The sequence below is a fragment of the Lepidochelys kempii genome, chromosome 8, assembly GCF_965140265.1.
Source record: "Lepidochelys kempii isolate rLepKem1 chromosome 8, rLepKem1.hap2, whole genome shotgun sequence".
NCBI lineage: Eukaryota > Metazoa > Chordata > Testudines > Cheloniidae > Lepidochelys > Lepidochelys kempii.
Genome location: NC_133263.1, coordinates 95,444,938 through 95,459,883, shown reverse-complemented (window position 1 = coordinate 95,459,883; position 14,946 = coordinate 95,444,938). Strand labels below are relative to the sequence as shown.

The 14,946-nt window shown below is 45.9% G+C and overlaps 1 protein-coding gene across 2 annotated transcripts in view; it reads left to right on the top strand.

Moving 5' to 3' along the window:
- The window catches only part of ACOT11 (acyl-CoA thioesterase 11), a 66,187-nt gene that overhangs the window by 15,519 nt on the left and 35,722 nt on the right, over positions 1-14,946 (top strand). For both annotated transcript variants that reach the window (XM_073357612.1, XM_073357611.1), the window contains 2 exons: positions 8,641-8,821; positions 12,526-12,595. In XM_073357612.1, coding sequence (XP_073213713.1) covers positions 8,683-8,821; positions 12,526-12,595 — 209 coding nt within the window. In that variant the 5' untranslated portion in view covers positions 8,641-8,682. The remainder of the gene's footprint in view (positions 1-8,640; positions 8,822-12,525; positions 12,596-14,946) is intronic.

The window sequence follows — 14,946 nt, the reverse complement described above, 5'->3', positions numbered from 1 at the left end:
AAGGCTCGCCAACTACAGGCTGCCTCCGGTGCGCATCCCTGTGGGGCTGTAGTAATGTTGCTGTAGAACTCCATGGACTCATCACTTGTGCCTGAAGAATCTAAACCTCTCCAGGGAAGTGCAGCTGAATGTAAATACTGTATCTGTACCCGGTAGTTTTGCCTTGTTCCTTGGCTCATTAAGAGAGAGCACTTTGCCTTAAAGGAAGCTACTCACTGGATTTTTTTTTTTTTCATATAATCTCTGGAGCTAGTCCTCATATAATGAAGATCGCTCACTTCCCAGTTGCCTCCTGTTGCTCTAATAAGGGTTAATACCCCTGTCATATGGTGATCAGCTGACTCTAGTGGTAGAGTGCTATCTTACCACGAGCCTTTTGATTCTCATTCTCTGGGGCCGTACAGGACTAAGTATTATGTGTATGGAGGCAGCATATTCCCCACCTGTGCGGGGGGAGACAGTCTCCATTGCTTAATAATAATCTATAAGTAATCTAAAGTGTGAACCTAAAGCCCTACGCACCATTCCAAATGTTTTTTGTGTCCTACAATGTTTTTCAAGGTCTGATTTCTGGTCACTTTAAGCCTGTGAAGGTGGGGTGTTGGGTTAATAAAAAATGGCTGTTCAAAGGCAGAGTATCGGCCATGCCAAGCCCCCTCCACACATCCCTCCAGCACCAACCTGCTTCTTGAAATCCCTTCCAAGATCATCTCATGAAAGCCGTTTTGGGTCACAAGAAACATTGTATTGTAGGACAGGGCTTCAGACAAGTCTCCAGCGACTTCTTGGTTTATCTGGTATGTATCTAAACTTCGCTATATACTTTCCTTCAAACCTCTCCCATCTCTTTAGGGCAGTGGTTCCCAAACTTTAACAACCTGTGAACCCCTTTCACTAAAAGGTCAAGTCTCGCAAACCACCTCCTAAAAATGAATACTTCCAGGGATTTTCTACTTTACCTGAGTATAAATTATAAAAGCAGTGATCTTGGAAATATAAAATTTGTTTTTATGACATGCTTATTACACACTATTTATAATTAATTATTATTTACCATTACAGTATTTTTATTACATTATGAAAATGGCAACACTCTTCCAAGATCTCACTTTTGTACCTTGTATCACTTTGAATAACCCTGTTATAAGGGCTCCTATGTTTCATCAAGGAGTATCAGATGTGAAACAGCATGAAGGTATTTAAGAAGCCAACTCGGAGTTCCTCCTACACAAGCATTCAGGTCTTGAGCAGTCCAGGCAAACAACGCCCAGTACAACAAAACTTAAACTTGATCGTCATAATAATTTAAAAACAACACTAGCAGCCTATTTAATTTTAAAAATGGCAAAAAAAAATCCACCTCCCTTTCCATTTCTTATGAGGAGTCTTGAAGTTTAAATCTCCTCACTGTGCTAGATATGCTTGTTTTGATCTGATTAGCTCTTGGAAGTCCAGGGGCTCCGGGCTGCTGGCCCCATGCTGCCCCAGGTCCCTAGGGACAGCTCTGTCCGCCATTAGGGAATTTTCCCCTGAGAACCCCCTGTAACATTTCGCGAACTCCCAGGGGTTCATGAACCCCAGTTTGGGAACCACTGCTTTAGGGAAACAGCTCATCCCAGGCTTTCTTGCCATTCACGCAACAATCTGTGTGGTGCCCCGCTTCTTCTCTTAGCGGTGTGGCAGCCCACGATGATCATTGGGGTAAGAATTGCGATAGAGTTTACAGATCTACAGCAGAAATGTTCTTTGCTGGTTTTTTCCACAACGCCATGGCAAGGGTAGAATGAATATCTTGTGTATTTTCGTGGCCGCGAACTTCAATCACAATGGAACTTTGCTGGCCTGCCAGTTAGCAGAAATTACCTTTGCTGAGAAGATGTGCTAGGATTTTACATTGATCACCATTTGCACATTGCCTTCTGCTGCAAATCTCAGTGTGCTGTAGTGTAGCTCTACTCTGAAAAGAGGCCCTTGAGGTGGGTGTTCCACGTTCACTATCCCTCCGTAAATCCCATAGAAAACATAACTCCTAGCGTAAACTAGGATGAGGGTGTTTTCCTTGGCCAGCCTGTCACTAGAGCCAGTGGTGCTACCCTGATGCCCAGAAAAGCCAGCAACTCTCACGTGTTCAGTAATGGGGTACTACACTCTGAATATGGTGTGACTGGCTTTCAGATTGAGTGGTCAGTAATTTGTACTGGACTTGATCCAATGCCCACTAAAATCAGTTGGGACTCTTTCCATGAAAGGCAGGGTCCGATCCAAAGTCGATCACCAGGATAACAGATGTGAGCACAGAGCAAACAAGCCTGTACTCTAATTTCTATAAGCGCTCTTTTGGTGATACATAATTTTGGAGCGTGATGGCTTGTGCTAGGTAACTGTTATCAACTGGTGTGAAGAGCAGCCCAAGTAAGATATTTGCAGTGCACACTAAGTTGCCTTGGTCCTACAAATCCAAGGAATAATGCTGTGTTCTTGAGCACTGTTTCCCAGCATGTTATCTAGTAACTAATTTACATATATGCAGACAGGAGTACTCTGTAATGAGTGAAGCTCCTTCCAGTGAGCAAAAGCCTCATTCCTAGTCCCAGGGAGTTCTGGTGAATCCTGCACTTGGAGTTTTTCAGGAGCATGGCATGTTCTTTTGGAGGAATTGTTCTCCCTAGACCAGTGCTGCTCAAAGTGGTGGACCGGTGCCGGTCCGCGAGCCATCGGCTGCCGGTCTGCGCACACATGGCGGGGGGAAAAATTGCCAGTCCCCCACATCAGATTGCTTGAGAAGTACTGCCCTAGACCACAGAGCAGCCTGGCTATTGCAGCAAGCTCATGGTGACACTGATACAAGATTGGTGACGAGCATGGAAGTTTCATGGATCATTGCTTCTCTTTTGACTCCTTTAGCTACTAGCTGCACAACAAGACTTAATCAGACCTTGGATTTAATTTGTGTGTGTGTGAGAGAGAGAGAGAGAGACTGACTCAGCCCCAGCAGTCTCCCTATTTGGGGAGGAGGGCACCATTATTTTAGAGAGAGGGTTTATTTTTGAGGATTTTCCAGTTGAGAGCGTATGTATCCCTCTAATCCAGGGGTTCTCAAATGGGGGGTCGTGACCTCTCGGGGGTTACAAGGTTGTTACATGGGGGTCATGAGCTTCAGCTCCATGCGGCTGACAGCTCTGAGCCCCCATTAAATTAACCCCCCCCTTTTTAATTTATAAGGGGGGGCGTCAGACTCAGAGGCTTGCTGTGTGGAAAGGAGTCCCCAATACAAAAAGTTTGAAAACCACTGCTCTAATCTGTCTCTCAAGCACCGGGACCATTAGCAGAAAGTATTTGACGGTTGGACCAGATAAACCTCTGAAAATGTAGTAGCCCTGAGTTATGAAATACTTTAGGGGTAAGAATAGTATGGTGGGTAAAATGAGGGAAGTGTGACGCATATGTTTAGATATTGCCACATTCTGCCTATATATATGTGTGTGTACACACCCATACACACACACACACGTAGGCAGAATGTGGCAATTCAATAACCAGAAGTCTCACTGCAAGCCATGTCACCTGAGTGGTGCATTCGGGGATATATTCAGTGAGCCAGGAAGTAGGGGGAAGAGCTATGCCCCATTTATGTGCTGTTCTCCTGTTCCCACACTGCTACCCTTCTTCTGCCTTCTTCCTGCTTTCCCCAGTACACCTTCAGTGGGCTCTTTTCTCATGTACCTTCTGCTGCACTGGTGGAGAAAGCGCGCAGCGGCAGGAGTCAGAAAAGTCACATGCATTCGCCCAAGCAGGGCATGGTGATGGCTGTGCGCAGTAGCCTAGTTAGTGCAGTGATGGGAGAGACTTGTTATGTCCCTTCTAGGCAGAAACAAACTGCCTGCCCCTGAAATCAGCTGCTGCTGTCTTTCCCCAATTCACTTGCACGCATGGTGGCATGTTCTAAATCTGAATCCCATTGGTCTTGTGTGTGTGTGTGTGTGTGTCTCCCTCGCTCTCTTTTGTGTGTGTGTCTTGCATCTTGTAGGCTTCCAGGTTAGCAACTTCATTCTTTAAATGAAAGAGGCTGTGTTCTGTGTATATCTTTGCTTTCCGCTGTAAGGGACAAACCTGCTGGCGTTCAAGGAAAGGCCAGCTCAAGGTTTGCAGGAGCTGTGAGGTACAAAAATCCAACCACCAGAAGACTAGGTTCAAATGGAGCTATGTTGATCTGTTAGGGCCCAAAAAGCAAAATTATCTTTTGGGAGATGTGGAGGTGAGGGAGATCTTATTTGTAAGTGTAAATATCTGAGGCTTTTAGGGGGAGGGGTTGAAGCCCAGACGCTAGATAGTTTTAGGATGGGGCAGTAGGGTGACCAGACAGCAAGTGCGAAAAATCGGGACGGGGGTGGGGGGTAGTCGGAGCCTATATAAGAGAGAGACCCAAAAATCGTGACTGTCCCTAGAAAATCGGGACATCTAGTCACCCTATGGGGCAGTCATTTTGAAAATCTGTGTGTTGCAAATACATTCCAGGGTATGACTTGCCTAAAGAATAGCTTTCTCCATACAAGTCTAAGGCTGAGTCCATCCAAACCAAAACAAGAGGATTATAAATGATCAAGTAGCAAACTTCAATCTGTATAAACGTTTTGTTCACCAAAGCAGAGCCAAGGTAACTGCTGAGTTTACCTTGTAGGCAGCAGTTCACAGAAGCCCCCAAAAGTTTGTGGCCAGAATTTTCAAAGTTGAGGGCCTAACATTCAATAGCTGGCTCCATATTTAGGCACTTAAATACATGGGTTAGAGTTTTCAAGCTCAAGAGCATAAAGTGAGGCACTGGAATAAGTGGCCTGACTCTTTCTTGTTCTTCTTCCAAAGGCTCTGAGCACCCATGACTTGCACTGATTTCAAAGGGGTGCTGCAGGTACTCAGCATCGCTGACAATCAGGCCACTTATTCCTGTACCTAACTTTAGGCAACTGAGTCTGAAAAGCCTGACCTAGATTTTCTTCAAAAAGCTCTTGAGTCTGGAAATCTCCCATGACCCGGCTGGTTGAGATTCCCAATGCTTCCTGCTTCAGAAGGACCAGAAATAAAGCAAGAACGACCTGTCTCGTGGCGCTTTTTTTTTTTTTTTTTTGGTGGAACTTTTTGCTTTTGGCACTGGCTGCGTGCCAGGAGTACAGAATGACCAATGGGACTCGAGGGCTGGGGGAATGTGAACTGAAGTTTGGGAGGGTTTTGAACCTTGGAGTCTCGTTTGAGCTTCCATTCTGCCGGTCGCTAAAGGTCATAAAAATGCTTAATAAATAGTGTGGCCACTGAGATGATCTTGTATTTTCTGTTGCAATGGCATCCAGCTTCTCTGCTCACCATTGGAATAATCCTGCAGACTGCCGGGGCTCTGTGGCTACTCATAAACCTTGTCCTGTGCAGCATGCTGTAATTTAATTAGAGGTATTCTTCTCTTCTGGCACAACAGATAATGCCATGTGATTGTGGATTGCATAGATGTCAGGAACAGAGGCGTTGTCAAGCAGGAGCAGGCCATTGGTCCTAGCTTTGTGTCATACTTCTGGCTGTAGCCAATACCAAAGGCATAACTTCTCCATAATATACCTGGACAGGCCAGTGCTATATCAGTGTGAGAGTTAGTGTGGGACGAGGAAATTCATTCTTAAACCAATAGGTACCATCAGTTTATTTCCTATAGGTCTAGCAAAACAAAGAGCCCGTCAAAAGGAGGAGTCTCCGCAGAGACACATACTGCTTACTCTCCATCGCAGATCTTGAACCACCATTGGCTGGTTTGTAACTTCAAGATTGACTTCTAAAAATAGTCTTCTGGCACGTTGCCAGCATGGGGCGGTTGGGAAGTCACAAAATGGACTAGCAGGTTTGATTTTAAAAAGACTCTGCAAGAGTTAATGAAAACGGAGCTCCTCCTGGCATGTAACACTTCTGGCCTGTGAATTCCATGGAATGCAGCGATCCTACAGTGCTCTGTGGCTAGTGGAGGACCTGGAATCCAGTTCATGGGTGACGGTGTGATATTTTAATACAAATGTACTTGACACACATTGTAATCTCTAACCTGAGAATTGAACCATTTCTGGAACGTCGTATAACAGTAGCTATGGAAACAGAGCTCTCCTATTAGATAAGCAGGAAGGAGGATAAAGCTGCTTTGAGAGACTGCGCTGTGTTCAGCTGTGCCAAGCCCAAAAGGACAGGGACATTTCAACAGCAAAGGCTTAATTTTGAAAACAAAACCATTTAGATGTTGCTTGCAGACCGTATGAAAGAGAAGCTGCTGCAGCACGGACTTTGTATAAAGAGATGCTGCTCGCTCAGAAAGAAGAAGAAAGTTGAGGAACAAAATCTAGACGGGTGTCTGGTCAGTTACTCATCAGAGGTCAAGTTCATCCCTGCTGTAACTTCACTGATCTAAAAGGACAAAGCGCGGTTGTCTAGTCAGTTTAAAAAATTACTTTTCCCTGGCTGTTTTTTTGTGGTTTTACAATCACAGTTTCCATTTTTTTAGATTGTTTGTTTCTTTTTGGTGACTCCCCTGTTGCTTTGTAAAAGACTCTCAAACGGGGGAAAAGAAAAGGAGTACTTGTGAGCTACAGCTAGCTCATGAAAGCTTATGCTCAAATAAATTGGTTAGTTTCTAAGGTGCCACAAATACTCCTTTTCTTTTTGCGAATACAGACTAACATGGCTGCTACCCTGAAACAGGGGAAACTGACTTTACAGAGGAAGCTATGAAACTGGATAGGTACAAACTACTGTGCATCCACAAAGCAAACTAAAATAAATATGCTTCTCCCCCCTCCCCGCCCCCTCACTCTCTAAACTTTTTATTTATTTTTTAGGTTAGTGTCCCTTTACTTGGAGTTGCACTCAGGAACAAATTTGGCTTCATGAGTCAGAGATGTTCAATTTGCATAAAGCCGAAGCAGCCGGACAAATGGAGAAGTAGACAGGTCCAGATCTATGGATAATCTGGCTAGTAAAACACTGAGTTCTGAGAAGTAGATTAGTGTGTTGCTATTTTCTCTTTTATTTATTAAAGATGTGGAATGTATCCTGTTTCAAAGAGCCCAAGGCTCAAATATGGTACATAGTATGTGGAATAAACTACTGCAGGAGTTGTTGCTGTTCCTATCAGTCTGACTGTAGATGGGCATGGCAACGTGGGGTCTGTATTTGATCTGATAGTGTTCAGAGAGTACTAGAGTGGCCAGCCCTGCAAACAGGCCGTGATCTGAAAACCATGCTGTGCTCTTTCTGATTTGAAAGCAGGCTGGTGGAAAATTTTCCATCTAAACTGTTTTTAACAGAAAATTGGGTCTTGGAATAAATGATTTTTTTCTTTTGAAAAGTGTTGGCTTTCTGTGGAGAATTTATATTTCATGCTATACTGAAAACTGAAATATTTTGGCTGGTAACTGAAATATTTTGATTTAAAAATGGCATTGTGGTGCCTCATGGGAGTTGTAGTCCCAGCTGCCTTATCCTCCCATTCTCTTTCGTGGGATTAAACTCTCTGGCTGGACTATACCTTCCACAATGCACTACTTTCTCTGCTCTTGGTGAGGGGAGGAAGTTTGTCAGGAGCCCCTGGCCCTGGCCTACCATGGGACTACAGCAGCCACAAGGTGCCATTTGAATCAAAATATTTTGGTTTTCATTGTTGAGATTTTCCAAGGGAGAAAGAAGAGAGTATTTTCTGCCCAGCACTGTTTCCAATTCCTGCCTGGTAGCAAGAGGTGAGCCAGAACCAAAACCTCCCCAGTCACCACTGCACCCCAAACTTTGGGGCAGTATGGGTCCAGACCCAGTTTGTGGCCTGGCTTAGCCCCATCTCCAGGAGTGAAGATTCATTTGGAACTTGGCTGGCAATTCTGCCCACCCTGGCTGCGAGCTCTTTGGAGCTGAGCACCAAGTGGCCCCTTTCTTGGTGTTGTATAGATGATAAATAATGATGCCCAAGGCAGAACCGAATGCTGCCCACCCTCCCTATCTGGGCTGGTTCTGCTGTGCTAACCAGAAAGGAGAAACGGCTTTTTTGCCAGTCAGGTAAGTGATACACATGTAAGAAGGTGCCACTTTTACACAGGCGTTCTTCTGATAACAGCCATGCTTTGGGGGGGATTTTAACGAGTTAGATGCTCAGTTCCATGAAATTTCAGTGTCGCTGGGGAATTGAGGGCTTACCACCCTGGGCCTCCTTTGACACTCCCTATCTTTGCATTCTAGCTGAGCAAAGTGTGTGGTTCTCTCCTCCCCCGAGGCTAATGGGAAAAGGGAATCTTGCTTTTTAAAAAAAATATTTTTTTAACCTGGACTGTTGCATGCGTTCCTGCTGTGTCTCCCCCAAATGCTTTACAGTAGGGGGCTATTTCTTAGCCCCAAGCCTTGCAAGCTGATGGCATAGGGCCTTTCCAGCCCTGAGCCTTAAGGGGCAAGCAGACGCTGCTTCTATCAACGGGGTGTGGGAGAGTCCCTCTCTCCAAAGCACCTTGCCTGAGGTAGCCATGAGCCCTTCCTGCCCCTTTGCACACCTGTGTGGGGCTGTGGCGTGGGGCAGGCTGCAGCCGGGCCCCTGCTTGCTGCTCCAGGAGCTGAGTTCCAGTGTGTTCTCCCCAATAGGGCTCAGGGTCTGCACTGCCCGCTGCCGATCCAGCGCTGGGCATGGAGAGCACGGAGCGGTATCGCAATCCCACCGAGGTGCAGATGAGCCAGCTGGTGCTGCCGTGCCACACAAACCACCGCGGCGAGCTGAGCATCGGGCAGCTGCTGAAGTGGATTGACACCACAGCCTGTCTTTCTGGTAAGCGGAGCTGCGCCGCGGAGTTTGGCCGCCCACCAGGAGCTACACCCTAAGGCTGCCAACTTGCTAATTTCTGAAAACTGGACGCTACAGCAGGAGAGCCGGAACCTCCACCCACCCCACTTCTTTCCCCGAGGCCCTGCCCCCATCACTCACTGCTCTCTCCCCTCCCCCTTCCTCCTCGCTCGATCCCTTCCCCCAACCAGCTGGGCTTCCTCTGCTCAGGGCTAGGACAGGAGCCTGCCTGCCCACGAGATGCAGGTAGGAGGTGCCCTCAGTTGAACAGGGGGGTTGACGACCCAGCCCCTCCTCCCTTGGCCCCCTGACCTGTGGTAGCTGGACTTTTGGTGTCCAGTCAGTACATGCGATCGGACACTGTGTACTGGGCCCCTTTCAACAGGACATCCGGCAACACTGGCATTCGCTGGGCTAGCTCGGGGCTTCAGGGCTGCTTGTAAGGTAGGCCAGGCCAGTTCTGATCCAAACCACGTTTTTTGTGCACTGCCTGACCCTTGTTTTCTTTCACTCACCTCCATTCTCCATAGAACTCGCCCGCCTTCCTGTTGGCCATGAAATCAGCTGATGTACCCCCTCATTTCTCTATAGAGACTAGAGAACATCCCTGAATAAAGGATGTAACCTTGTCACAGATTTCTATTCCCAGGTACCTCAATAGTGATCTGTTCAGTGCTTGGTCTGAGCATCGATGGGACACCACCATGGTACCATCTCCATGGCTTGTCTTCAAATGAGTCATGGGGTCCCCCATTCTGTGGGATCTTCCCTCCCCCCCCCCTCCAGCTCCCTCTCCTCTCTGCCCATCTGATGAGGTCATAAGAGCTCAAACTGTCGGGATGGAAGTTGTTGTGGACAGGATACCTCTGAAAAGGGACAGGCTAAAATATAATAGAGAGCTAAGAGTACAGCCTCTGCTACAGGAATTTCATCTGATCAGGTATTAACAGAGGAAACGTGACCTATAAAGAGAATATGTAGGAACAGCATTGGTAAAAACTAGCTAGCAGATGTGTTCCTGCTATTAAAAGGTCCAGTCCATTTCTTGGCTAATGCAGGAGTGTGCTTGTCAAGCCGTCTGTAGTGGCTCAAGAGCATGAGTGCCAACCTCAGAGCAGACTCCTGGTCTAACCACTAGGCGAGACTGCCCGCATCCCAATCCTACGACACCAATTCAGCAGAACGGTTAAGTGTGTGCCATTGAAACCAGGGGACTTGCTCTTGAAGTTTAGCACATGCTAGTAGTGCTTTGGTGGTGAGGGATGGGATTACTCTCATCTGCTGAAGTGTTTTGCTGAACTGGGGCCAAGGGGAGGACGCTAAACTAGATGGATCAATAACCTTGTCAGGTACAGCAGTTCTGTCCCCGTAGAACAGGGTTATGTCTATGAGTGTGTTCAGACTATGGGACATATGGTTGACAAGTTCTGTATCTTAACATGACAACAAAGGGGAAAAACAAACAGGAAAACTTAAATGTGGAGGGGAAGCAAATAAAAGGGGGTGACGGATCTAGTCCTTAAATGAAAGGGTTTTCAAATTACTGGGGGATCAAATATGAAGGTGAGCTGGGGTGCAATTCAGAACAAAGCATCAGTGAGATGGTGAGGGAAATCCTGGCAAACTGCTCTCACGGGAGTTCCCCAGAAACCGAAGAAGTGAGATCCCAGTAGGATTAGCATGGAAGAGGATCCTGCTTCTTAAGAGGTGGGTGGGTAGATCTGAGAGCTCTCCCAAAGATAACACAATTGTGCAATTTACTGTAATGAAACTCTGCTCTAGGATTAAGACTCTGATGCCACAGTTTGAGTTCTTCCTTGTGGTCTGGGATGTGGGTCTGTGGAAGGCTCTTATGAAGTGGTCCACAGAAGGAAAAGGTTGGAGAACCCCCTCTTAGAAAATGTAACGCTGGCAGGGCCGAAATGGTGACATTGTCCCCCCGTGTGTATGAGATACTCAGATGTAATAGTCCTGTAGATTAGCTGTCTGCAGTGTCCAGCTGTAGGTGCTGTCACAGCATGGTGTTCATGCAGCGCTTGCTAGGGCTGTGTCACCACGCATCTTGCGGTACCATGTTTTCAAGGGTTATCTGTGGTTACATACAGCATAGCTACTAAACTCACCCTCCATTTTGGTCAATTTCGCAGTCCTAGGATTTTAAAAATCGTAAATGTCATGATTTCAGCTATTTAAATCTGAAATGTCATGCTGTTGTCACTGTAGGCATCCTGACCCAAAAAGGAGTTTGGGAGGGGTCGTAAGATTATTGTGGCCGGGATCCAGGCAGAGCCACTGCCAGCAGCAGCGCAGAAGTCAGGATGGCATGGCAGAGTATTGCCACCCATACTACTGCGCTGCTAACTGCAGAGCTGGGCGCCCAGCCAACAGCTGCTGCTTTCCAGCTGCCCGGCTCTGAAGGCAGTGCGGAAGTCAGGGTGGCAATTCCCCCCCTCAAATAACTTTGTGATGCCCCCCCCTGCAACTCCCTTTTGGGTCAGGACCCCAAATTTGAGAAACGCTAGTCTCCCCTGTGAAATCTGTACAGTATAGGGTAAAAACACACAAAAGACCAGATTTCACAGTCCATGACGTGTTTTTCATGGCCGTGAATTTGGTAGGGTCCTAAGTATAGCTTCTAGTTGAAACTTGGTACCCAGGGCCTTTGCCCGCAGTCACGTTTCCTTATCAAATGAGGTTGTAAAAACCAAATAGGCATTGGGATTTAAAATAAAATGTTGGCAAGAGCTTGATACATGATGCTGTCCTTAATTGGGTTTCCAGTTTGGGGATTGCACTTCCAAGAAAGCTTTAGAGGGAGGATGGGCCAGTGATTAGGGAAGTAGGCTAGGTCTTGCAAGTCCCAGGTTCAATTCACTGTTCTGCCACAGACTTTCCGTGTGACCTTAGGCAAGTCACTTAATCTTTCGGTGCTTCAGTTCCCCATCTGTAAAAATGGGGATAATGGCACTTCCCGACCTCACAAGGGTGTTTTGAGGCTAAATACGCTCACGCTTGTGAAGCTCTTTAAGGTCTGCTGACGAAAAGCACCATATAAGAGGTAGGTATTTGTATTTATAGAACCCACGCTCTTGGAGATCTTCTAGCCACAGGAGATAACAAGGCAGTTTCCAAGGTATAGCTAGGATGTCTTTAAAATATAAACTACCCACCAATTGCTTACAAGATAAATAAACATCCTAGCAACAGACAAGAATGTGGAGGGAGACTTGAGGACACACGGATATAATTTTTTTTTAAAATCTAATCTAATTTATCTCTGTTTAGTAGAATGTACAATTGGTTTAACTGTTACAATATGTTTGACAGATTTAGGGGGAAAATCAGCGAAGAAAACTGCTCCATTAATTTGATCAGTTAGTGTACTGGGATCAGTATGTCTGTTGACTGGAAAGATCAGACAGGTAATCTGTATGCTGGCCGATGTTAAACACATACAGCCTTTGATTAAGGGAAGTACAAATGGGCATCTTCTCCATGCAACCTGTGGTGACCCTCAACATAGAGGAAATCTTGTGTCCTACACACACTGGACAATGTGGATCTGCAGAGACCAGAGTTCCATATGTCTGTTCAAAATCTGCAACTAGAGTTGCAAGAACAGAACAAGTCCATTTATTTGGTGCACTGATTGTCTGAAGGTAACTGATGCGGTTTGTTCTCCTTTTTAGCCGAGAGACATGCTGGCTGCCCCTGCGTCACGGCTTCCGTGGATGATATCTATTTTGAGCACACGATTAGGTAAATGCCTTGCTTTCCTCTCTTGCAGTTTGCTGGCTTTGAAAAAAGTCTCTTCTTCTGCATGCAGCAAATATTCAGGAGCTGGAGTTTGTACACCATGTTAATTATCCGTTCTGTTCTGGTCAAATAAACCACATCCCCTCAACCCAGTCCAGAGGGAAGGGAATGTAAGACGCAGTGGCTGTGAACCCAGAATCTGAGATGGACCCTACAATATACCTACATGTTAAGGGCTAGAATCCCCCGGGGATCTGACAATGAACAACCTCATGTTACTTATCTAATAATATTGATGTTTAGTTCATTTGGGAGGCTCTTGCTTGGTTATCCTCCTGGTTTTTTCTCATCATCTAGCTGCTCTTTTATTTGTTCAAGCAGCCCCCGTTGATTAAGGGTATATCTACGCTGCCAAAAACTCACCTCAGTACCCGTGGCAGTGAGTCTTAGCACCAGCTAAACTGCCATGTGCTTATGCCATGGAGCTAAAAATAGCCGTGTTCCCACTTGGGCTGGAGCCTGGGCTCTGAGACTCATCCCCCGCACAGGGCTGCAGAGCCCAGGCTCCCGCCTGAGCGGGAATGTTTAACACTGGTAATTTTAGCCTCACAGCAGGAGCCCGAGTCACTTGACCCTGGCTTTGAGCCTTGCTGCTGCAGGGATGGCTTTTTTTGTTTGCATTTTGCGGTGAACATGTAGTGTTTATAGCCCAGAAGACAAGGCTGTCTGTAAATACCTCTGTAGCACCTTTTCATTCAAGGATCTCCAGTCCCTTGATAACCATTAACTAAACCCGACAACATGCCAGGAAGAGTAGGTAAGGAGATATAGGGATCATTACTTCACCCACAGCTGAAATGCAGCCAGCTCTGGGGTGGAACACAGAAGTTGTCTAATGGCATGTGATAATGTAACGTTCTAGTGTGCAGTCAGAAGTGAAGAAGTACTTTTAATTCTAAACTCCTTGCTGTCTCCATAAGCTTTGTTGAATGAAATACCGTACTGCACTGCATGTGGACTTATTCATAATCTTACTGGCTTACAAGACCTAATGCTTCCTACAGTGAGAGCACTGTGTGTGGCTCTGTGAAGAACTTCAGATCCAGTGAAGTTTCTGAACTTTTGAGTGCAAGCAATCTAAGATGCCATTTCCCTGAAAATGTTAATATTTTTTTAAAGGCTCCCTGTGATTTGCAGGTATTGCATTATTAAAGGGACACACACAGTTCGTGAGCTCGGGCCAACATTTGTTCATCAGCAGATTTGAGAGCTGTAGATACAAGATATCTTAATGTCCTCAAGCCCCTTTACAATTTAGAAAAGGTCAGTTAGTTCATTGCATATCTTCCTTTCTTCTAATGTCCATGGCATGACTAGGAGCTACCATCACAGTTCTAAACCATCCCTTATGGCTCTAAATGCGCGGCTGCTCCTGAAGGTAGTGGCTGCATCCAGCAGTCATGCGTCTTCTGTCCTGTCAGACCTCCTAGGAAAATCTTGATGATGCATTAACTGCTAATGGACAGTCCCTTGATGGGTAAACTGATTCAGATAGTAGAACTGACCTGAACCTTGACCCAAACCTCAAGCCTTTATTGGAGGCTTATTTTTTAATGTATTCCATTTATTTTACATCTGATTCTTGTCCCAGTCAGACGCAGGAAGGAGAGGAAAGGTGGTACCTGTATCTCTAACCTGACAGGAGGTAGAAGGCACAGTACCAGAAATTTCACACCTGTCTGTTCTCAGGAGACAAGCAGCCAGCTATTGAGCCTTGAGAGCTTGAGATGAGCGTTCAGTCACCTGTTCGGATTGTTTTCTAAACCAAACCTTGACATCTATTTTTTTTTTTTTTAAGTGTGTCTCATTGCTAACCTGCAGCAGCTGGAGTAGACTATCCAGCAGCAAACTTAGTGAAGTAATAATAAGCTAGATCAATCCCCTCTCTTCTGTTTGAAAGAGATCCTGAAGGCAGCTAGTTCAATAATGGAGTGGCACAGGATTAATTACAGGCATACCAGTCATGTACCGGATGAAAAATCCTTTGGCAAGACTTCTTCAGTGTTACAATGCCCCAGACAGAACATTAACATGTCATATGTTTAACTGTACTTTTGTTGCTCTGTCAATATATAAAATATAGACAAATGACACCTAGATGGCTCAGGAATTGGGAGTAGCTGTGGATACTTCTCCCTTGAGCAATAGTTTCAATCTGTCCTAGGCCAGTAGTGATAAAAGTTCCCACTTTGGCTACTGATAGGTGGCCTGTGCGAAATGATTTGGGTATTTTGGTTGGTTTCTTAGATCATCCTTATGTGAGATTGACTAGATGAGAAACAGAGCCCTGTTCC